Here is a 23017-nt window from a genome sequence, read left to right as displayed (position 1 = left end):
ACACACACACACACACACGTGCGCGTATATATACACACACAGATCATAAGGAATGAATGGAACTTACGCCCTTTTACATGAATGCGAGTGCTTATAGTATAGCGTATATAGTAGTAGTGGTATATATAGGAGAGAGACAAACGACGGGGAAAGTAGAATGTCGGAGAGCGAACGAGGCAACAACAAGAAAAAACGGCAAGAAACGCGGAAGAGAAGGAAGAGAGAGAGAAAGAGGAAAATCTGGTTCTCGAATGGGGTTGCGCTTCGTGCACTATATATATACTTATATATACTGCACAGATAGGTACTAGGTAAGGAGCCACAAGGAGAGAGAGAGAAAGAGATATAGGGAGCAAAAAAAGAGTTCGCGTGATACCCCGTATATTATGCGCTCGTGCTCTAGGTATATGTGTTACGTATAGAACTCGCAGCATATGTAATAGCGAATTGCCGAGAAAATCTCTCAACTGCTCCTATTTTTTATTCTACTCTCTCTTCTTCTTCTTCTTCTATCCCCCTTTTAACTAAAAAATATGTACATAGACGAGTCGAACAACTATTCGCTCCTATGTGTCATTGGGTATATCGGTATGTATATAACTGGTGCGAAACGCATGACTTTTTCTTTTTTTCCCTCTCCCTCTCTCTCTCTCGTTCGCAAATTCTATAGCTAACTGGAGGGCGGTGCACGCGCGCGCGGGGCTCGATGATTTTCCTGCATTGTGCGTAGCTATATGGGCTGCTGCTACGCACACAGAAAAGCGAAAGTGCAAGTAAAAAAGGTTGTGCATTGCAGCGCGAGGGGCAAAAACGCACTGTGTGTACGCATGAAAGAGAGGAATTTATATATAAACAACGAAAAAGAGTGAAAGCAGATTTTTGCGAACATAGAGAGAGAGAGGGAGAGAGAGAGAGAAAGAAAGATAGGGAAGAAGAATGACGGATAGGATTTTCGTTGACTCTGACCTAGAGACGAGGCGCGATCGGTTATCGGCACATGTGTGTCATCGTTTCGTAATTATGACACGTAATACTGCCGTGCATTTAACGACGCATTAAAAAATGAATTCTTTTGTCTCGCTATATTTTGTATAGCTACATAAAGGTGTAAAAAATTCGCGGATTTTCTTCTTTCTTTATTCGGGTATATTACACAGGCTATCCATCCAGTCGCTTGAGACGTTAACCTCCTTTTCGCGTTTGCTATATAGCTCTCTCTCTCTCTCTCTCTCTCTCTTCCTTCTGTCTCTCTTTCTCTTTCTCTCTCTCTCTCTCTCTCTCTCGTGTCTGTCTCAATCATGCTACGGAACACGTGGGCTTTTGCTCAAGCACGTGTGCGCGCTCGCGCAACCTATTACGCATTATCATATTTTTTGAATCAATTTGGCTCGAGAAAGTACAAAGAAAAGATATCATCATTGTACAGATGCAAAAGCGATTGATCGACTCGGCACAAACGGTAAATAATACATTACAGGGAAAAATCAGATGTACACGAAGAGAAAGAGACGTACGCCAAAGTTGAAACTAACGACGGTACATCGTCGAGCTCTGCCTACCGAGCACATCATGTGCTACATATAGGTATAGCACACAGGATATAAAGCAGCAGTCTAGCTATGGGCGCGAGGGAGGGCAACGTTAGGGCGTCAATTAGTTCGGGATAATTGGTCGGGCGATGCCCTTGAATCCCTCTCCTTCTCTCTAGGATCTCTCTCTCTCTCTTATAACCCATGGAGTATTGATTGGAAGAGAGGCTGCGCGTGTATGTGTGAGTATAAAATCTACCCCGTGGTCGTTGCCGCCGCCGCCGACGCAACTGCTGTGCTAGTGCTGCTACTGCTGCACTCGCATCCCCTGCGTATATAACACGCCAGTCCAGACGCCATGTCGTACGTGTACCGAGCGCGATAGCTTTGAATTTTTATCAAGATGCCTTTTTTTCTGTTTTTTCTTTTTTTTTTTTGGCAATCAAGCAGCAGTCCGCCCTCCTCTTCCTATACATCGCTACTCCTCCTCTGCGTTTTCCCATTGCATCCACGCCCACGTTAATATGTAGGAAATTTCCTCTAGAATCATCGAATGTTTTATTCGTCGCGAGCGTGTCGCGTTGTTTTGCGAAACAAATCGAATTAAAATCTCTCGATTGTATTTTTTGTCGTCGCGTTGAGTATATAAGAACGAAAAGAAAAAATTAAGCGCAGTCAAATTGAACCGGGGGCGCGCATCGATTTTGTACAAATGCACGGGGTGTGCGCGACGCGCTGTACGCGGGGACGAAATAATAATAATAAAACAAAAAAAAGGAGGCAACGGTAGAGAAGATTTTTTAATTTTCCCAAGCTACTAGCGTACATACACGGCGCGCATAAGAGAAAAGGAGGGGTGTAATTATTATCGGTTGCACACGAGGGGGTGGGATCGCTCGCTCTCTCGAGGTACGGAGAGAAAGGGATGGTTATTCGGTGTAAAATTGCCGCTATGCCGAGTCAGCGAAATCAGGGATTATCAAGTATTACGCGAAGAGAGAGAAAGAGAGAGAGAAAGAGCGAGTGAGAGAGGCTGAATCGAAAATCCCCGGTCTCACTTACTCACGCCCTCTCTCTATATATATTCGCAGCAGTAGCAGCGAAGAGACCTTTTGCACCCCCTTCGACTAGTAAATCGTGTATGTATGGGAATGAGAAAAGCAAAGTTCGGACGGTATAGGATCTCTTGCATATTTGTAAATCCCAATCTCATCGTCGATGATCATTAAAAATTTCCTAATGATCACGTTTTCCGAATTATTTCCTATATTCCCTCGCCTATAGTGATGTACATTTTTTCTCGTATCGAACGTTCGATCGAAACGCCAATTAAGTTTCGAAAAAAATTCGTAAAAAAAAGTGAACGGAAGAAAATGAAGGAGGGAAGAAGCTCGGAAGCTCGAACGAGCAGCAGCAGCAGCAGCAGCAGCAGCAGCAGCGACGGCACACCCAAGAAACGCACGTGGCGCGCATACGGGAGAGCATTATAATATACACCGGCGTCGGCGGCGTCGGCAGCGAAGCAGAGTGGGCGAAGGGGTGCAGGGGGAGTGCTTCGCACGCGGAAAGCAAGAGAGGGTCGATATGTAGCGGAGTTTGTGTCTGTGCCATCGTTGCAGCCGCACAGCTCACTCACACATACATATACACATAGAGCAGCCACCCACGCACACACGTAAACACGTTGGTCTGGCGTGCGCGACGTCGAGCATAGAGCTTTTAACACAGAGGGCGAGGCCTACGCGCGCGAGAGCTCGTCGCAGCAGCAGCTACGTCGACGTCGACTCTCCATTCTTCCGCAGGCTAACTCTATATATGTGTTGCGTATGTATAGGTAGATTCGGCTGGCAGAGCCGCGGGCGTGCTTTAGCCCTGGACGCGATATACTTGCGCGCAGCAGCGACGGCGACGTAGCGGCAGCCCCTCTATAAAGTCTGCGCGCGATCACTAAGCTGATTTGACTCTTTTATTTCGTCGTAGTCGTTCGACGTCGTCGTTGTCTTTTTCTTCTTTTTTTAATACATCGTAATTTGTTCATACGCGTGCACGCACATATATACGAAGCAGAGAGAAAGAATAGGACAGAGAGAAAGAGAGAGAGAGTGGAGGAATAAAAATTGATAGGAAGCATCGAACGATGCGCGGGGAGGAGAATGGCAGCGCCGAAGGGATGCTTACGCAGCGCGCGCGCGGACTATTGTGCCGTACGTACGTAGCAGTACCAAATGCGGCACGGGGAGTTAACGAAAATCAGAGCATAAAAGCAATGCGAATGCAGCAGACTATATGCAAACTATACAGAACACACACATATATATAAGGTGGAGAAGGAGCGAAAAAGAGACACGAGCGAGCAGCCGCGAGGGAGGGTGCAATAGGGCTATATACCAGCGGTGCTGTGTAGGTGGTGGTTCGCGCCTGCAGCCGGATGGTGGTGGAGAGCAGGACAGCCCGATAGGCCGAAAAAGAAGGGGATGCTCTCTCCTAATCGCTCTCCTATATTCCCCGCTCGAGACCTCCGTGTCATATATATATAACATGCGCTGCTGCTCCTCTGGCCTGAGCTTGATTAAAGAATCAAGATATATAAAGAGAAAGAGAGAGAGCCTCGTGATCGGTTCTCTGGCTTCGTCGCCATGATGATGATTATTATTAAACATTATTTATATATTTCTTTTCATTCGTCTCTCTTTAAATGATAAATAAGAGGATTTTTCAATTATATCCCGTATAGCGGAGCTTTTCTTCTTCTCGCCCTCTCACCGTCATGCGTCACGAACCGGCGAACGAGAAGAAGAAAAGAGAAAAATCTCGAGACGAGAGAGAGAGAGAGAGAGAGCGTAAAATAAGTGAATTTCTGTCTGTCTGACGCGGTGTCTGAGCGATCGGCTACGTAATCGAATGAAAGCTTCCCTACCGCCTTTTTTTTTCTCTCCCCCTTTCTCATTTTCTTCGCCTTCTATATGAATCTCTCGATCAGCTGGCTCACACGCATAAATATAATTTCACGTTTTTCTGTGCATTGCAGTCGCTGCTGAGAACGGCGGATCAATTGAAAATCAAGGGCCTGTGCGAGGTGTCGGCGGAGACCGGAGGCGGCGACGTAATCGGCCCGTCGGCGGTCAGTCTCAGCACGCCACCGGCCGACTATCTTCCCCATCATCGTCCCCATCATCACCATCATCGGGCCTCGTCGCCGTATCGTCATCGCTCGTCGGGAGGCAGGCGCGAAGGGTCCGCCGCCGGTGGTGGTAGCCTGTCCACGCCGCGCCTGAACTGGACCAAGTTCGGCAAGCATCAGCGCACCTCGCCGTCCTACAAGCGATCGTCGACGCGCAAGTCCTCCGCCGCATCGCAGGCCGCAGCCTCGTCTTCCTTTCTGCAGCCCCAGCCGGCCCACGAGGCGACGAGTCGCGCCGCGGCTCGCCACCCCAGACACATCGCCTACAATTATTATCATCACAGCCAGTTGGACACCAAGGCCAAGTACAAGCAGGAGGAGGACGACGACGAAGACGACGAAGAGGTCTACGCGCGACTTTGCGCCAAAGAGGTGAGATTCGCGTCTGCTCGCAGTTTGTAGCTTACTCTACATGCCAAATGTGCGTGTAAACATAAACTTTCTATAATACATTTCGCGGAGGCTACAAACTGCCAATAGATACTCACGATATTTATTCGAACTTATTCTAGAGTTGTCATTTTCTGGACGTGTATACCTATTTACTTTTTTTCGCGGAAACAGAATCGACAGGACTGCTGGTCAGGCAACGACGAGGATGACGAGTGCATGGACACGACCGGCCGAGCCAACGTGCCCGCCGCAGCGAGTACACCACTAGTCGTGCTCGACTCCAGCCCGTCCATCATCAACAACAACAACAACATCAACAAGAGCAACAACAACAACAACAACAACAACGAGAAAAAATTAACGACGACCAACGGGGCCGCAGCCGGCGCCGCCGATCACCCAGACGACAGCAACCGAAGGAACAGCAGCAACAGCAGCAGCAGCGGCGGCAGCAGCAGCGGTGCCAGTCCCAGCAGCGCCAACAATAACGCAGCCACCAAAACGAGCAACAACGGTAAGGAGCTGCTCGCGATCATGTTTATTTCGAGTATCGATTGAAATTTATTGAAAAAAGCGACGAGCGAGTGAGAGAGAGAGAGAGTGAAAGAGAGATAGCAGATTTTTATAATTTCTTTTTTTGGGCTCGCTGCGTGCAACTTTTTTTTCTCCTTCTTTTTTATAGGTGACATGTTTTGTCACACGGGCCTCGGCCACTATGGCCACCACACGGATCCGGGCGAGGTCGACCTGCCGCCCGAGACTCAGCCCACGCCACCGAGCGCGACCCTCGTCGGCACGACCACGACGCACCTGCGGGATCCCGACAACCACACGACAGGTGCGCACACATGGCCTATTTTTTACTTTGTTTTTTTTTGAGTATTTTCTTGTTCAAATTTCGCTCTTTCAAGTTAGCAAATGTCATATGCACGTAGTTTCTCGTATGCGTAGTTTCGCGCGAACACACCGCGCGGCGCTCTCGTTCGGCTGCAGTCGCCGCCACCGGCAGGGCCGTTAGCCGTACTATATCTATGCGCGTTCTGTCTTCTGCTCCTACAATAAAACACGCACAAAGAGCGGCCGGACGCTGCGCTCTCGGAGCCAAATAGCAAATCCAATCGTAACTCGTTAAGAACGATTAAGTCAATTGTTTTCGATTCTTTTCCGCGAGCGGGAGAAGCGAACGAGATAAGATAGTCGGGGCGAGACTTGATTATTTATGCTTATAAAGGACTCGAAGTCCTTCGCATTAGCAGTGAGAGTGAACTGATTTAACGCTCGCCACAATGGAGGAGCAATCGGAAATTTTTGGGAATACCGAACTGTCGAAAATGCATGTGAAGACTGAACCGGTTGAAATGACTGTGAAAACTGAACCGTCGTTCGCAGATATCCAGAACTGCGACAACGACGTGAAGGTCAAGTTCGAGACCCTGCAGACGATGGACTCGTCGGACACGATCGACATCGACAGCCACATGTCCGACCGGGCGAGCGTCAGCTCCAAGGCCGACGACAACATGATGATGATCACGCCGGAACTGCTGGGCCTGATGCCCTCCGGCAGCTCGATACACTCGGACTCGCCCGGCGGCGAGAACAATTCGCGAAATCACTCGCAGTCCGGCTCGCATCATCACGGATCCAAGTCCTGGACGCAGGAGGACATGGACGCCGCGCTCGAGGCTCTCCGAAATCATGACATGAGCCTCACCAAAGCTTCTGGTAAGAGAGCAATTATTTTGCAAATAATATTTGGCCACTCGTGGCCACCTGTTCATTAATTAACGTTTCATTGCGCACGCCTCTTTATCAGCCACCTTTGGGATTCCATCGACGACGCTGTGGCAGCGGGCCCACAGGCTCGGCATCGACACGCCAAAAAAAGACGGACCGACCAAGTCGTGGAGCGACGAGAGCCTCAACAACGCCCTGGAGGCTCTGCGCACGGGCACGATATCGGCCAATAAAGCTTCTAAAGCCTTCGGCATACCTTCGAGTACTCTGTACAAAATAGCCAGGCGAGAAGGCATAAGATTGGCCGCGCCCTTTAACGCGAGTCCCACGGCTTGGTCCCCGGCTGATTTGGACAGAGCACTCGAGGCAATCCGATCCGGTCAGACCTCCGTGCAACGAGCTTCCACCGAGTTTGGCATACCTACGGGTACGCTTTACGGGCGTTGCAAGAGGGAGGGTATTGAGTTGAGCAGGAGCAATCCTACGCCCTGGAGCGAGGACGCTATGACCGACGCCTTGGAGGCTGTGAGGTAAGGCTTGCCGCACTCTCGTTCGGATTCTTTGTTCTCGCTGGGTGCGATTTGATGCGCGAATAATGTTGTTTTTGTTGTTCGCAGATTGGGGCACATGAGCATCAATCAAGCGGCGATACACTACAATCTACCCTACTCATCGCTCTACGGGCGCTTCAAGCGCGGCAAGTACGAGGAACCGGTCATGTCGCAGAACGAGATGTCCCAGGACGGATCGTCGCAGCACTTTCACCATCCGAGCCCGACGCAGAACAATCACACGTCGCCGCTGCCCGAGCAGATGACCTACCAGGGCAGCTGAAATTTGCCCCTTTACTAGATCGATTGCCGGCCCGCGATCTAGTAAAAGGTTCACGAAACGTGATTCCAAAGAGAACACACGAAAATAAAAAATTTAACAAAGAGGCTGGACTCTTCGGCTGTCGTATTCATGCCGCAGAGTGATAATAAAAAAAAAAAAAAATAGTGCGACTGAGCGATCGCAGTATTACGCGAAAATGAAAAAAGTTAAAAACCGCGTCGAGTACGCGAGCATTTAAAGTAGCGCAAGTAGAAAAAAAAACAACACTCGGTACGAATGTTGAAAGCGCGAAAGGGCAACCAGCGAGACTGAAAGCATAGAACGCACTATGTAATACTTGTGGATACTTTCCATCGGATTAGTGATCATTCATCGTCATTAATTTTTGTTTTTCATTTTTCATTGTCATCATTCATTCATTGTTGCTTCCAAGCATACACGTTGTATCTTCCGTTTAGAAATTGCTAAAAAGACCTAAAAACAGCTAAACTTAGTTTTATCTTTAAATTTTAAGAGTTATATATTATTATATTGCATTGATAAAGGAGGAAAAAACACTACACTGTACAGTGGGACGAGCTACCCGTGAGATTCGTATTTTAAATATTAATGAATATAATATATAAATATATAATAAACAAGAAAAAACAAAAAACTTCAGCTGCCTGAGGATTTTTACGTAAATCCTTACATTTGACTCCGAGCGATGTTGGTGAGCAAACAATGGAATTGCGAGGACAAACTAGTTTTAATAAAGAAAACAGATAAACATTTTAAACTTCCACGTTTTTGTTAGCGTTTTATAGATTAAATATTTATATATATTATTGAGTATATTATATTGTATATCAATTATTTCAATCGTTTTTATCGATTGTTGTTTTAATTTTTATGAGATCGATTAATGAGCCTTTGTACTGTTAATAATTTTAGTTTTTAATTAAAGTGAGTTTTCTTTCGAGAGAGAACTATAAACCCGGTGTATACCTACGTCTTTTCACGATTAGCATTTGAGATTTGTCGAAATTTATTTTATATTATTGTAAAAAGATGCGCTTTAAAAATCAACAAGCTTTTTTTTAACTTTATTTTAGGAAGGCGAGTATGGAAAGAGAATGGAAAATGTATTTGCGATAAATATAATCAAAGTGGAACAGTGCAAAATACGTATTTTTAGGAATAAATCTTGATTTGTGTAGAAAAAAACATAGTAAGCTAATTAAAAAAAAAATAAATAAATCATTTTCAAAGATGAAACAAAAAATTAAGGAGAGAAGTTGAAAGAAATGAGCGTAAAACGTGAGTTATGGTATCGAGTCTTGTTGCTCAGCATAGTATGAACTAGAAAATTTAGGGGCTACGATTTAATTATATTGTAATTCATTTCTTGTGTAAGAGTAAGTAAGCAAAATTAAGCCTATTGTGACGATTAATTAGAAAAAGCAAAATCATTCTTCTATGATTTGGTAAAATTTTTGTATCGTCCGGCTTGCTAAAAAAAGGAATTCAAAAAAAAACTATCTCAGCATTTGATTACTTCATATTAGTCACGACAAAAGTGTGCTAAAAATGCTCATTGTACGAACAACAAAGATAGAGAACATCGCGCAAAAATTAACGAAATCATTATATGTCTTATAAATACATGTACAGTTTATATATTTTAAATTAAAAATTAATTCAACAGTAGAAAATAATACGACAATTTTTATTTACCTCTGTTTCCTTATAAACTTTTGATCCAATTCGCATGACAATTGATTTTTTATTAGACATTTCGTCGCTAACTCCAGCCATGAGCAAAAATTTGAAAGCTGCTGTGTTCGCGCGCGAAAAGTCGAGAACGCGAATTCCTACTTCGAGCCATCAGCCAATAACAGATCTTTCATCGTATCGCAGGCACAATATAAATACGACGCTCAACGCTTCAGATTACAATAAGCATCTCAACATAACGTAATGTTTACGTTGTTGACATTTCATTAAAACACGTGTAAGGTTTTTATAAATAATTAAATTTGCAGTGCATTTGTAAGTGAAAATGTTACCCAATTCAGATGTTGTCGTTGGCTATGCAGTCGACGATGTTATTAATGTAAGTATACGAAATTACATCGTAGGTCTTCATATCGGCTTACCGGCTAGCTCCAGGTTAACATCCTCCTATTATAAACATTGCCCATTTTACTGATAAATATTTTGAGTAACTCGAAATTTTCACACAGATTCTACAGATATTTAGTTTCAATTTTTTATCTCTACCGTGATAATTTTTTTTTAAGATTCGTGACATTCTAGATGATTCTAGAACTTCTAGAAATATCCATCTTTTTGTATTAAAGTAAACTGACTTATTTTTTGTGTCTCTTTTTGTTTAGAAATATAAAATGGAGCATTTTTTAGCATCTCATTCACATCTAGCTAACTTTGGACGTGTACCTGCCATGAAACACTATGCAGCTTCTTCAACTGTTGATGACTCCATTTGGTTGTATGACACTCTCTCAACCATTGAAAGTGGAAAACTAGTTAATCATAATGGTAAATAATTGTTTTACAATTTATTTAAGATAAATTTGATGCATAATATTTTATATCATCATATATTATAATTTGAAAAATTTCGACAATTTTTTAGACACCATAAACAGTATGGATTTCTCCCTCGATGTAAGACAGCTAACATCAGCCAGCAAAGATATATTAGATAAAATTAGCAGGCAAATAAGTTGTGATGGAATTTTACGAACTTGGAACTTCGTCAAAGGCAGACAAGCTTATGCTACTACTTTATCGCCATGGGAAATGGACACTTTGGATATAAATTTTTGTACCTGGAGTCCTAGTGAACATACTTATTTGATAGTAACTAATAACAAAATTGACGTGTACACTCTCTCAACTGGCATGAAAGCAAATTTTGTACTTGATTATGAAGTAGAATGCATCAAGTTTTTAGATGAGAAATTTGTTGCTATTGGTTTAGAAAATGGCAAGATAAGTATCCTCAATTTAGAAACTGGTTCTGTGATCAATGAAATTAGAGCTTATGACAACAAAGTTAGATGCATGGCTAAACTCAACAACTTATTGGCTTCTGTCTCAAGTTTGGGAGAAATAAAGTTGTGGTCTATTGAAAAAGATGACTTGACATATTTGAATAAGCTAAACCTTAATACCAGGAAAAATTATACAAAACCTATGTATAATGAAATTTCTCTCATGACATTAACATCTCTGTTAAAACAAAATGATACTGTTGAAAAAAATATTTCTAGTGTTTCCAGAACAAGTCAAAGGATACTGATTGAAGATGAAGGTAATAAATCAATAGTAATCACTAAAAAATCTAAAACAAAAAAGTCCAGAAAACTTGAAGATGATGATAATAACAAAGAAAATATTTGTAAAAAACAAAGAACAGATAACATCAAAAATTTCGAAAAAGGACAAAATAAAAGAAATGCATCAGTGTTAGAAGAAGATGATAGAATTGAAGAGAATTCAAAAAAGAAACGAAAAAATGAAGCTTACTGTAGCAAACAAAAAAACAAAATTACTCATGACAGTCAACTTGATTTTCAAGAAAGAAGTAAAACTAGTAAAGTCAATAAAATCGATAAATCTTCTAGAAAACATAAATTAGAAAACGTAGAAAATGAATCAACTTGTAATAAAAAAAAGCGGAAGACTTTAGAAAATCAGAAGAAGAAAAATTCTACACATAGGAAAAGACTGAAAAAGATTCAAACATTAAAAATTTGATCTTTTTGTTGATTACATATAATATTATGTATACTGTACATAGTTAGATAGATTTTTTAAATATTTTTATTATTCTGTACATAGAAAATACTTTAATACTTTAAACTTGTGATTTCAACTTAGTATAAATGTCTTCTGATGTGATTACTTATTTCTGTGTTTTAAGTAAAAACAAAATACGTTTTTGGCAAAATTTTCTATAAGAAATTAAAGAAAATTAAAATTTTCTTACTAGTTTTATTTTATAATTTCGCGAGTATTGTTGACTTAAGGTTCAGACCATCTAATGAACTCCTTTTTTCAATGTTCCAATCTCTGTTTGATTAAACTTTATGTACATATAATTTTTAAATTAATTAAAAATCTTTTATGAAAGTAAAATCAATGTTGAGTTATTTGCTGACCATAAACTTTCCAACAACTCCTTTATGTACCAACATTTTTTGTATTAATGTACTACAAAAAAGTACAGATTCATATTTGAACTGCAAATTCAAATTGATGACATGTGTTCAGGGTTGTGAAGTTTTCACTTGGTTTACTGACCGTCAGACATTAACGTCAAATCGGGAATGTTATTGTTGCTCAACTCCACAGAATATTTGATTTTTTGCTCGTGTTAAACGTACTTTGCTAGAAATTTTAGTGTAAAAGTCAATCATAGCCAAGAAATGTTTATTTGATGTAATTTATATTCGTTTACAAGTATGGCTACTGTTGAAAATTATCAAAATAATTGCGTGTTTTGCAAAATTCTTCAGAAAGAAGAGCCTGGTACAAATATTTATGAGGTGAATAAGCAGCTCTTTAATCTTTTAGTTATTGTTACAATATTGTGCTTATAATTTTTTTACAAGGACGAGCATGTTGCCTGCATCAAAGATATAAATCCTGCCTCAACTCATCACTATCTTATCATTCCTAAGATTCACATTGTCAATGCTAAAGTCATGGAAAAAAAAGATGAAGAAATTTGTATGTATGATAAGGAAATATTATTTGTTTTCATTTACTCTTGTGTGCGAATTTACAATATTAATAATTACAGATGATAAGATGGTTGCCACAGTAGATATTATTATTGATCGTCTAGGTTTGGAAAAAACTTCAACTCGAACAGGATTTCATTGGCCTCCGTTTACTACTGTTAACCATTTACACCTGCATGTTATATCTCCAGTAGAATCAATGAGTTTTGTGAAAAATATGATGTTTAAGCCAAACTCTTACTGGTTTGTGGGCGTAAGTAAATTTTAGAAATTGAATTTTAAATGAGGTTTTTGTTAATATTGAATACAAGATGTAAATTATTACAGACAGATTACGTAAAATCACGTTTCATCAAAGATAGTTAGTGTTGACTGTAATAGTGATTCTCATAGTTTGTTGATACCAAGGATTTGTTTAAATGCAGTTTTAGGTAAGCAAATTTCATTTCTGAATTAACCATGAATGATTGATTGTCATAAAACAAGTTTTACTTATTTTTCAGATAATCTTATGCTAAATTTTATTCAGGGGCTGGAAAAATGTTTTCATGAATCATGCGCTGCCATTCTGTACCATGGGGATATTCATACTTTCTTAAACTTTCTTCTTTCATTTTTGTGGAGTAGCCGTAACTCGTTGGTGGCATATAATGTGCATTTTTAATTACTGTTGGATTTTCAAAGTGCTCATGTTGTTGATCAACATACTCAATCATTCTGTTCCTTAAAGTTCCACTTAAACAGATGTAATCCCACATCTGCAAGTGTTGGACCATCTCGCAGAGACCCACACCTCCAGCATGAGGGCAGACTGGTACTGTAAAGGGTGCATATTTTAGATGAAATATTAATAAATTTTTTTGTTTCATCTTTTAGTTAAGGTACAAAAGAAAATAAAGTTTATCTGCAACATTGAATGGGTACTATAACATTATTTACTTATTACCAACCTTGGAACTTTTTAGCCATCAAGTACACCGCCAGAATTTCATTGATTCCGCCGATCCTCGCCGAATCGATTTGACAATAATCGATGGCCTTCATTTGCAGTAGCTGTTTAAACATGACTCTATTGGCACACATTTCACCCGTAGCAACTCCAATACCGAACGGCCGAAGCTGCTCCCTAATTTTTGCATGCCCGGCTACGTCGTCGGGGGACGTAGGCTCTTCGATCCACTTGAGCTGCATAGAATCGATAAGAGCTCAATAAGAGATCGAAATGTTTTCAGAATGCTCCGATCATACCTTGAATTTCGCTAAATTCTTCATCCAATCAACGGCCTGGTCGACGTCCCAGACCTGGTTGGCATCGACCATCAGATCTTTCTCGTAACCAATGGCCTTCCTGATGATTTCGCAGCGTCGCAAGTCGCTGACCAGGTCCTGGCCGACTTTGGCCTTGAACGCCTTGTATCCCTGGGCCAAGTACTTGGCGCAAAGCGACTTGAGCTGCTCATCGCCGTAGCCCAGCCAGCCGATCTGCGTCGTGTAAGCCGGCAGACCGGTAGCGCGGAGACTCGACTCAAGCTCGGCTCTGCGCGACGAATTGGCTCGTAGCATCGCCACAGCCTCGTCCTTGGTGATGGCATCGGTACTGGAAAATTAATGAGAGAGCCGAATTCGGCCATCGTACGATCAACAATTAACGTTTATTACACAGCGATACACGTCGCTCCATTTAGCTTTATAAATATCTCACATGTATCGAAAATCGATGCAAGAGATCAGCTGCTCGGGTGACATGTCGACGAGTAGTTTCCACAGCGGCTTCGACTCGATGCGCGCCCACAAATCCCAGAGGCCATTGACCAGGGCCGCAGTGGCCAAATGCATCACTCCTTTTTCCGGTCCGAGCTACATTGAAAGTGACGTTATTTTTTTTTTTTTATCGATATGGCTTACGTGTGGGCTTAAATCGAAGTATTTCTCTTACCCATCGCAATTGCGGATCACTGGTTATCATCCTCCAATATGCAGCAAAATCATGGTAAATGTCGCTCAACTTCGTACCGATGATCAGCTTCGAAATAACTCGACACGCCTGGACAACTGCGCGGGCACACACACACATGTAACATTATCCATGCGAGGATTCACGCCCGTAAAAAATGAAAAAGAAAGAAATATGCAAGGAAGAGTCAAAAGAGTGTGACAAACCAATCTCGGTGCCTCGGCCGCAGGTGAACGTCAAACCGTAGCCCTCGACGTTCTCGTCATTGGTCCTGATCGTTACGTATGCGCACGAGTAGTCCGGGCTCGTGTGCTTTTGAACGACAGAACGAATAATTGGAATGAAATTTTTGGCGTATATATGTATCTAAATTTGCCGCAGCTTTTTTTCTTCGTATTTTTCTTACCATCGCATCGCTGCCGTCGAGATTCAACGAAGTTGGAAATCTCACGTCCTTCACGTCTACCTTGGTGATGTGAAATTCATCCATCGCGACGATCAACGAATGCGAGTCTGCGAGCTAGCTCTGAACTGCGATTGGAAGTGTTTTGGGCAGTAGCATTATCGAGGCGAAGAACCGAGTGCAATGTTTGTTCGCAATGCCTCGAGAGATAACATCTTGTGTTATCTCTGTCTTGACACATGCAGTGTTCAGCTGTAATTCTTCCCAAATGTTTAACTGCATGTCTCACACTCTTGGCACATTTTACAATATTAAATTTATGCCGCGAGTAATTTACCATTTATTTTTCTCGTCACAAGTAGCTTGTTAAACCGAGTGGACTTTTGCACGAGAATATTCAAAAGTTCCTCTGTAACAATCAACAAATCGATTCATTTCTTGTTATGTTTGGTACGTGACTTGGGTCTCGATACGATGCTCGAGTGCACTTGCACCGCCGGCAGCCGACCACACTAAGAAATTACCTACCACTGTATACTCGTTTTATACCATACTCCGCAGCAGTAGAAAAACGGTGAGTTGAGCGCGCCAAATTCGCGTGCATTATTTTCTATTTTGAGTTTTATATCGCGTTGAAATGTTTTTTCCAAGACAAAAGTACAACTTTCGGAAGACAAAAAAAAAATATCACAGAGCTTCCTCTATGAGGAAGCAATTATTATGAGAAGAAACAATAGTAAATAAACAAGTCTCTGCGTATTAAACTTTTCGGAAAACTTTATTAAAACTGCAGGTGGCGTAACCTTTTGAGTTTCAATAATGTTAATTCAGTATATATTACGATGTTTTACACAAATATCATCATATCCGATCAAACTATATACCTAGAGTGAAAGAATATTTTTTAATTTTTCTTCATTTTATAACGAAAATATGAAAATGTTGGCAGAAAAACATTTTCCTTGGATTACGAGGATTATGAAGATTACCTTTTTATATCCTTTTCAAAAAAGAAGCATACAGATAATTGGTCGTGTAATATTAAGTTTAGGTTTATTGACTTCTTTTCTCGTGTAAATGTTACTTAATAACAAATCTTTTCGATGAATGGCACGAAAACCTTAAAATTTTTATGTTTTGGTAATAGAAACTATGACAAATAAAAATTTGCCAGAAAAAATTTCGTCATAACGATTGTGCGACTGAAAATAATTACTCCCACATTGTAGCAATAAAAAAAATTGCATCTAAGTAAGTAATGTTTTTGCTATCCAAGACTAATGCAACGATTAATTCAATAGTCTTCGTGGACAACGTTTGAAATAATCAGTTTTTTGTGCGAACATGATTTTTTCGATTAGGAATTTTTTGAAATACTAGGTTTGGAAGGCCATTCAATTTCTTCGAAGAAATCGTCTCCCTCAAAGTTAAAATTTTTAATTGTTTCAAATATTGTAAGGATAATGTATAGTTAGATAAATCTGTACCTACATTACAAACAGTATGATCATAAACGATTTTGACATCGTCCCTCAAACACAGCTGATCAGGTTGAGAATAAAAACAAAGTAGGTTGAGTGTTGTTCTCGATGAAACAAGCCATGTTAAACCAACGGATAAATTTTACTCATTCAATTTTCGCAGATATATATAGAAGGATCCATCATTCGATTCAGACACTAAAATGGATAAAAGTGAGAAGAACCCCGAGGTTGAAGTCTCGGAAAATAATTCAAGTGAACACGACATTGTTGATTCAGACTACAAACAATACATTGGTGATATTTGTCAGGAGGCATTTACTCTGGAATCGAGTATAGTAACACACCGAGACACAATTCACAATGATCAAAAATATTACGCGTGCGACAAGTGCAAAGAAAAATTTGAGTTCCGAAGTCATTTGAGTAGACACCACATATCGGTACACAAAAGCCATAAAGATTTTGAGTGCGACAAGTGCGAGAAGAAATTTGTGAAAAAGTCAAGTTTGTTTACTCACCAAAAATTGGCACACAAAAATCGTGAACATTTCAAATGCGACAAGTGCGAGAGGAAATTTGAAAGTAAATTAGCTTTACTTAAGCACAAAAAAATATTCCATGACGTTTTCAAAGATTATTTATGCGAAAAATGCGCAAAAAGATTTGGAAATAAACGGAGTCTGCTCCTGCACATAAAGACGGTACACGAAGGCCGAAAAGATTTTGCGTGTGACCAGTGCGAAGAAAAATTTAGAAATCAATCACATTTGCTTTTCCATCTAAAGACAGTACACAAAGATCGTAAAGATTTAGCCTTCAAAGTCTTCGAAGATTATATATGTGACAATTGTGGAAAAAAGTTTGGGAATAAATCAATTTTACTCTTGCACATAACAGCAGTCCACGAAGGTCGAAAAGATTTTGCATGCGACAAGCGTGAAAAGAAATTTAGACAAAAATCAAAATTTATCAGACATCATAAGATAGTCCACAAAGGCCGCAAAGATTTTGCATGCAATAATTGCGAAAAGAAGTTTGGGTACAGATCTCATTTACTTTCTCACCAAAAGACAGTCCACGAAAGATGCAAAAATTACGTTTGCGACAATTGTGAGCAGAAATTTGGGGAAAAATCGAAATTGATTAGACACCAAAAGACAGTCCACGAAATTCGCAGAGATTTTGCATGCAACAAGTGTGAGAAAAAATTTGGGCTTAAACATCAATTGCTCAGACACCATCAGATCGTTCACGAAGGTCGCAAAGATTTCACATGCGAAAAGTGTGAGAAGAGATTTGGACGGAAAATAGATTTGTTGAGGCACCAAAGGACAGTACACGAAGGTAGAAAAGATTACGTATGTGACAAGTGTGAAAAGAAATTCGGACATAAACAGCATATGCTTTTACATCATAAGACAGTACATAATGGTAGCAAAGATTTTGCATGTGACAAATGCGAGAAGAAATTTGGGCAACATTCCAATTTTAAAAGACACCAAAAATTAGTCCATGAAGGTCAGAGAGATTACGCATGTGAAAAGTGTGAAATGAAATTTGGACAAAAAGTGATGTTACTTAATCACCGGCAGATAGTCCACGAAAATCGTAAAGATTACGCATGCGACAAATGCGAGAAGAAATGTGGAGTTAAATCAGATTTGTTGAGGCACCAAAGAACAGTACACGAAAACCGTAGAGATTATGAGTGCGATAAGTGTGAGCAGAAATTTGGACATAGATGGGTTATGATTATGCACCAAAAAACAGTCCATGAAGGTCGGAAAGATTACAAATGACACAAATACCTGAAGAAATTTGGGTTTCTACAAAATTTAAGAAAACACCTAAAGACAGTTCACTTAAGTGACAAAGACTACGCTTGCGAGAAATGAGAGAAAAAATTTGGACAAAATGTGCATTTGCTTCAACATCAAAAATCAGTTCATGAAATGTTGTAAAGATTACGTGCTACAATTTCGAGTAGAAATGATTATTGACAATTGTAAATAAGTATCGATACCTATACATAACTATTAGTACACCTTTTTTCACTGACATAATTTATGCTTGATTTCTTAACCACACGACTACTAATTACTAGTCTCTATGAATTTTTTATCGACTTGGTTTATGCAGCTCTGCGTGAAACGTTCAGCTGAGGGTTTTTTGTTAATCCTTGTTTGGAGCTGAGAACAGGACGAGCATTTAGTTGGCAACTCAATGTTTGATAGACCTCACGTAATAATATCGTCACCCTAAATTAATCAAAGATGCGCTAGGGAAAGATTTTGATAAATTTCCTGACAGATTCATTTTTTTTACTAAGAAAAAAGGGATCGGCTATAAAAATATGTTCCTACTGAAAAAACTAACGTGGAAATCATTCAATTACTTAATTCAAACAAAATAATGTTGTCTACATTAATTGAAAATTAGTAAAAGTTCTCATAATTGTTTTATCCTTTCCTTATTACTTTTATCAATCCAAAATCTTATATTGAAGCTCTTCAAGCAAATTAAAGTTCGCGTGTCATTAGTGACAGACCTTTTTTTAATCCGCTGCTGAATACATATATGTATAATGATCAATTTACTTGACATTTCAGGGAGTTTTTTGAAAGCACTTAGTTTTAGAAGGCCAAAACAATTCCTCGAAGAAATTGTTGTCAAGTTAGATTTTGAGACTGGTTCAAATATTGTACAGACCATGTATAAATAGATAAGTCGATAACTTAATTGTAAACAATATGATTATAAACGATTTTGGCATTGCTCCTCGAACATTGACCAAGTTGACAATAAAAACAAATTAGTTTGAGTGTCTTTTTTGATGAAATAAGCCATATAGTACCAGAAGATAAATGTCACCCATTCAACATCCACAGCTATAAATAGAAGGATCCATCATTCGATTCAGGCGCTTAAATGGATAAAAGTGAGAAGAACCCCGAGGTTGAAATCTCTGAAAATAATTTAAGTGAACACGACATTGTTGATTCAGACTACAAACAATACATTGATGATATTTGTCAGGAGGCATTTACTCTAGAATCGAGTATAGTAACACACCGAGACACAATTCACAATGATCAAAAATATTACGCGTGCGGTAAGTGCAAAAAAAAATTTTTAACACTGCGTGCGCGAAACACGGGTTTTCTAACCTTAAAGCGTCAGAAAACCCTAGTTTCTCGCAAGCAGAGTTAAAAAATATCGTTTGCAACTAGTCCGCGAGGAAGTTGACTCACCCAGGAGTCTTTGCACCCTCGCTTCGCTCGGGTGAAAACAACTCCTGGATGAGTCAACTGCTTCGCGCACTTGTTACATAATATACTATTGAGTTCCGAAGTCATTTGAGTAGACACCAAATATCAGGACACAAAAACTGCAAAGATTTTGCATGCGACAAGTGCGAGAGGAAATTTGAAAGTAAATTAGCTTTACTCAAGCACAAAAAAATATTCCACGAAATTTTCAAAGATTACTTATGCGAAAAATGTGCAAAAAGATTTGGAAGTAATCGAAGTTTGCTCTTGCACATAAAGACGGTACACGAAGGCCGAAAAGATTTTGTGTGTGACCAGTGCGAGAAAGTATTTGGACAAAAAGGGCATTTGCTCTACCATCAAAGGGCCGTTCACGAAGGTCGTAAAGATTTTGCTAGCGACAATTGCGAGAAAAAATTTGGAAAAAAGTCGGATTTGATCAGGCACCAAAATACAGTTCACGAGGGTAGCAAAGATTACATCTGCGACAAATGCGAGAAGACATTTGGGGTAAAATGGCATTTGCTCACTCACCAAAAAGTAATCCATGAAGCTCGTAAAGATTACAAATGCGATGATTGCGAGAAGAAATTTGGAAAAAAATCGAATTTGTTGAAGCACCGACAGGTAGTTCACTTCGATCACAAAGATTACACATGCGACAATTGCGAGAAGAAATTCGGACAAAAATCAAACTTGTTTGTACACAAAATGACAGTGCATGAAGGTCGGAAAGATTTCACATGCAACACGTGTGAAAAAAAATTTGGACAAAAATCAAAATTGTTGAGGCACCAAAAAATAGTCCACGAAGGTCGCCAAGATTACGGATGCGACGAGTGTGGGCAGAAATTTGGAGAAAAATCCAAATTAATCAGACACCAAAAGGCTGTCCATGAAGATCACAAAGATTACCCATGTAAAAATTTCAAAAAGAAATTTGGACAAACGTCGGACTTGTTTAGGCACCGAAAGACAGTACATAATGGTCGCTAAGATTACGGATGCGACGAGTGTGGGCAGAAATTTGGAGAAAAATCAAAATTAATCAGACACCAAAAGACAGTTCATGAAGGTCACAGAGATTACACATGTAAAAATTGCGAGAAGAAATTTGGACAAACATCGGACTTGTTCAGGCACCAAAAAACAGTTCACGAGGGTCGCAAAGATTACGTATGCGACAAATGCAAGAGAAAATTCGGAAGTAGATCAAAATTGTTGAGGCACCAAAGACTAGTCCATAGCGGCCACAAAGATTATGAATGCAGCAAAAGCCAAAATAATTTTGTACAAAAATCAGATTTGCTTAAACACCAAAGGACAGTACACGAAGGTCGAAAAGATCACGCGTGTGACAAGTGCGAGAAGAAATTTGGGGAACGAGGTAATTTGATCAAACACCAAGAGATAGTCCACGAGGGTCGCAAAGATTTTGCATGTGACAAATGCGAGAAAAAATTTGGGCATCTAGCCAATTTGAACCGACACCGGAAAACATTTCACGATGGACAAATGCAATAAGTCGTAAAGTACGTCATTCAATCCCTTTTGCGAACACAATTTTAAAAAGTTCGTTAAGACTACTTATATGAATTCAATAACATTTTTGCTTACCTGCGCTATTGTTTGTGTAGTGAGGTTTCTTAAATAGTTAATAATATAAGTAAATTCTAAAATATAATGACTCTCAAAATATTTTGGAACAAGTTCAATAAAGTTTTATTACAGCTAATTTGATAATCATAGTAATTCTAATTTTTAATAATGGCTTACTTTAAAAATCACCAGTGATTGTCTTCAATTAAGCGCTGAATATCTCAATCTTTAAAAGCAAGGTAAACAAGTACGTGCCTCGTATAGTAATGGTAGTTATGGAAATCTCAAGCTATTGTCTCATAATCGCAAACATGCGCAATTGTATCTATCCTTATGTCAGTAAATTATTTTTTATGAATAACTTGTTTTTTATAAGAATTATAATGAGAAATAAAGAGAAATAAAACTGTAGTTTATTCAAAAATATGTTCAATGAATTAAAATAAAATATTTCAATAATATCGCTTCAACAAGAGAATTTCTTGTATGGCAATAGCAGTTAAAATAATACAAAGATGAAAAGATTAAAGTAGATATTATATAAAGTATAATTAATTATTTATTTATATTTACTATGAACATGTATAAAGATGAAGATCTATAAAAGGTGAATGGAAGTAATATTAAAATGATTATTAAATATGATCCAAAAATATTATATAATTAAAATTTTTTACGTGGATACGATTTTATACATAAGAAAGTACCAAAGCTTTCATAATAATACCATGTAAAATGAAATCGCAACACTGGTAATTGAAAAAACGCGAAAAATTTTTGTTTTTTTGTAACAAATTGATTTATTTACGTCATTACAATAAAAATATCGTTTAAAATTGTAAATTTCTTACTTTATCTAACATAACTGAAAGTGATTGATTCACTTTAGAAATTTTTTAAATAGTTCTTCATGAAAATTCGATTTACAAAATATCATAATACTGGCTATTTTTGTGTTTATTACATGGGAATTGTAAAAAAAAGCTCTTTGCCTGATAAAAAAGCCCCATTCTCTTTATCCACAACAGCGAGTAAAATTTCAAAATTATCGCTATATTTACACATAGTGATTTTTCAACTGAATCGTATACCAAGCAAATATTTACAATCAAAATTCAATCGCTCATTGCTCGTTTACACACTTGCTCGAAGATTCATGCTTCTGACAATAAAAAAACATTTTTACAAAGCTAGATACTTTGTAGGCATTTAACAAATAAATCATGAGTAAGTACAATAATTTTCTTACAATTGAAAGATATTGTGAATAATAACAGACTCTTATGCGAATGCGCTTTGTTATTGTAAGCTTGTCCGTTCGATGGACACTTAACTTAAACTTATTTTCTTCCTCTTTTAATCGCGCTTCGTACATAAAAGTTCGTTATGTTTTGGCAAATGTGCGTATATAATGTATCACATCTCGTTCTTTGTTCTCTTTCTCACGCTACATCTTGGCACTGACAGTGAATAAAATTAAAAAGAGAGAAAAAAAAACAAACAAACGCCTGGTATGGCTTCTTCACCAAAGCACGCACTTGTGCACGGGATTCATAGGGCTGCCGCGCGGGCACTGCCAGGCCTTGGCGAAGTCCTCGTTGTTGGACAGAGTACCGATCACCCGAAACCGATTTGGCGCGTGCACGTTTTCGACCAGATTCGTCTTGTAGGCGCCGAGCGTCTGATTGCCGCACCAGACATTGGCGTAGCCAAGGAAGAAAAGCTGGTCTTGATTGTAATCGACCAGGCCGGGCAGAGCGATCTGCTGCGTCGGCCGGCGTTTGCGCAGTTTCGAGTAAGCTCGATAAGCCTCGCGCAGGCCCCCGTTGTCGGCGATGTTCTCGCCCTGGGTATTGAAGCCGTTTACCTGCGCAATCCGA

At 39.6% G+C, this 23017-nt stretch overlaps 5 protein-coding genes across 9 annotated transcripts in view; 3 read left to right on the top strand and 2 right to left on the bottom strand.

The window, feature by feature from the left end:
* The window catches only part of LOC106649693 (broad-complex core protein isoforms 1/2/3/4/5-like), a 41713-nt gene extending 32775 nt beyond the window's left edge, over positions 1–8938 (top strand). For all 3 annotated transcript variants that reach the window (XM_014367257.2, XM_023457515.1, XM_014367256.2), the window contains exons 5-10: positions 4558–5082; positions 5275–5617; positions 5786–5941; positions 6493–6828; positions 6920–7370; positions 7458–8938. In XM_014367257.2, the coding sequence (XP_014222743.1) occupies positions 4558–5082; positions 5275–5617; positions 5786–5941; positions 6493–6828; positions 6920–7370; positions 7458–7674 (2028 nt within the window). In that variant the 3' untranslated portion in view covers positions 7675–8938. The remainder of the gene's footprint in view (positions 1–4557; positions 5083–5274; positions 5618–5785; positions 5942–6492; positions 6829–6919; positions 7371–7457) is intronic.
* Positions 8939–9565: 627 nt separating this feature from the next.
* Positions 9566–11820, top strand: LOC106649532 (p21-activated protein kinase-interacting protein 1-like). The gene is made up of 3 exons (XM_014366974.2): positions 9566–9769; positions 10053–10215; positions 10313–11820. The coding sequence occupies exons 1-3, from the start codon at positions 9716–9718 to the stop codon at positions 11437–11439; spliced, it is 1344 nt and encodes a 447-aa protein (XP_014222460.1). The 5' UTR covers positions 9566–9715; the 3' UTR covers positions 11440–11820.
* A 151-nt stretch (positions 11821–11971) lies between these two features.
* On the top strand, positions 11972–13015 carry LOC106649591 (histidine triad nucleotide-binding protein 3-like). Its single transcript, XM_023457522.1, has 5 exons — positions 11972–12230; positions 12297–12414; positions 12488–12681; positions 12756–12859; positions 12932–13015. Exons 1-4 carry the CDS (start codon positions 12147–12149, stop codon positions 12792–12794), a joined length of 435 nt encoding a protein of 144 aa, XP_023313290.1. The 5' UTR covers positions 11972–12146; the 3' UTR covers positions 12795–12859; positions 12932–13015.
* Positions 12932–15307, bottom strand: LOC106649590 (mitochondrial enolase superfamily member 1-like). The gene is made up of 8 exons (XM_014367058.2): positions 15123–15307; positions 14789–15045; positions 14589–14694; positions 14365–14480; positions 14131–14285; positions 13677–14025; positions 13379–13613; positions 12932–13245 (listed from the first exon to the last, which is right to left on the bottom strand). Exons 2-8 carry the CDS (start codon positions 14870–14872, stop codon positions 12950–12952), a joined length of 1341 nt encoding a protein of 446 aa, XP_014222544.1. The 5' UTR covers positions 14873–15045; positions 15123–15307; the 3' UTR covers positions 12932–12949.
* Positions 15308–21926: 6619 nt separating this feature from the next.
* The window catches only part of LOC106649696 (neprilysin-4-like), a 37715-nt gene continuing 36624 nt past the window's right edge, over positions 21927–23017 (bottom strand). For 2 of the 3 annotated variants that reach the window (XM_014367262.2, XM_014367264.2), the window contains exon 16: positions 22660–23004. In XM_014367262.2, coding sequence (XP_014222748.1) covers positions 22660–23004 — 345 coding nt within the window. Of the gene's footprint in view, positions 23005–23017 lie in introns of all 3 variants that reach the window. The other variant, XM_014367261.2, reaches the window with a different exon arrangement.

The sequence above is a fragment of the Trichogramma pretiosum genome, unplaced genomic scaffold (assembly GCF_000599845.2).
Source record: "Trichogramma pretiosum strain Unisexual culture from Peru unplaced genomic scaffold, Tpre_2.0 scaffold43, whole genome shotgun sequence".
Lineage (NCBI taxonomy): Eukaryota > Metazoa > Arthropoda > Insecta > Hymenoptera > Trichogrammatidae > Trichogramma > Trichogramma pretiosum.
Note: the sequence above shows the minus strand (reverse complement) of the source record. Positions and strands in the feature narration are given on the sequence as shown.

Bases quoted from the DNA above. Each gene is read 5' to 3' on its own strand.
- LOC106649532 (XM_014366974.2), top strand. From the start codon at position 9,716: ATGTTACCCAATTCAGATGTTGTCGTTGGCTATGCAGTCGACGATGTT. The intron at 9,770-10,052 runs GTAAGTATACGA...CTTTTTGTTTAG, and splicing joins CAGTCGACGATGTTATTAAT to AAATATAAAATGGAGCATTT. The intron at 10,216-10,312 runs GTAAATAATTGT...ACAATTTTTTAG, and splicing joins AAAACTAGTTAATCATAATG to ACACCATAAACAGTATGGAT.
- LOC106649591 (XM_023457522.1), top strand. From the start codon at position 12,147: ATGGCTACTGTTGAAAATTATCAAAATAATTGCGTGTTTTGCAAAATT. The intron at 12,231-12,296 runs GTGAATAAGCAG...TTTTTTTACAAG, and splicing joins CTGGTACAAATATTTATGAG to GACGAGCATGTTGCCTGCAT. The intron at 12,415-12,487 runs GTATGTATGATA...TAATAATTACAG, and splicing joins AAAAAAAGATGAAGAAATTT to ATGATAAGATGGTTGCCACA.
- LOC106649590 (XM_014367058.2), bottom strand. From the start codon at position 14,872: ATGGATGAATTTCACATCACCAAGGTAGACGTGAAGGACGTGAGATTT. The intron at 13,614-13,676 runs GTATGATCGGAG...GATTCTATGCAG, and splicing joins AGAATTTAGCGAAATTCAAG to CTCAAGTGGATCGAAGAGCC. The intron at 13,246-13,378 runs GTTGGTAATAAG...CACCCTTTACAG, and splicing joins GATGGCTAAAAAGTTCCAAG to TACCAGTCTGCCCTCATGCT.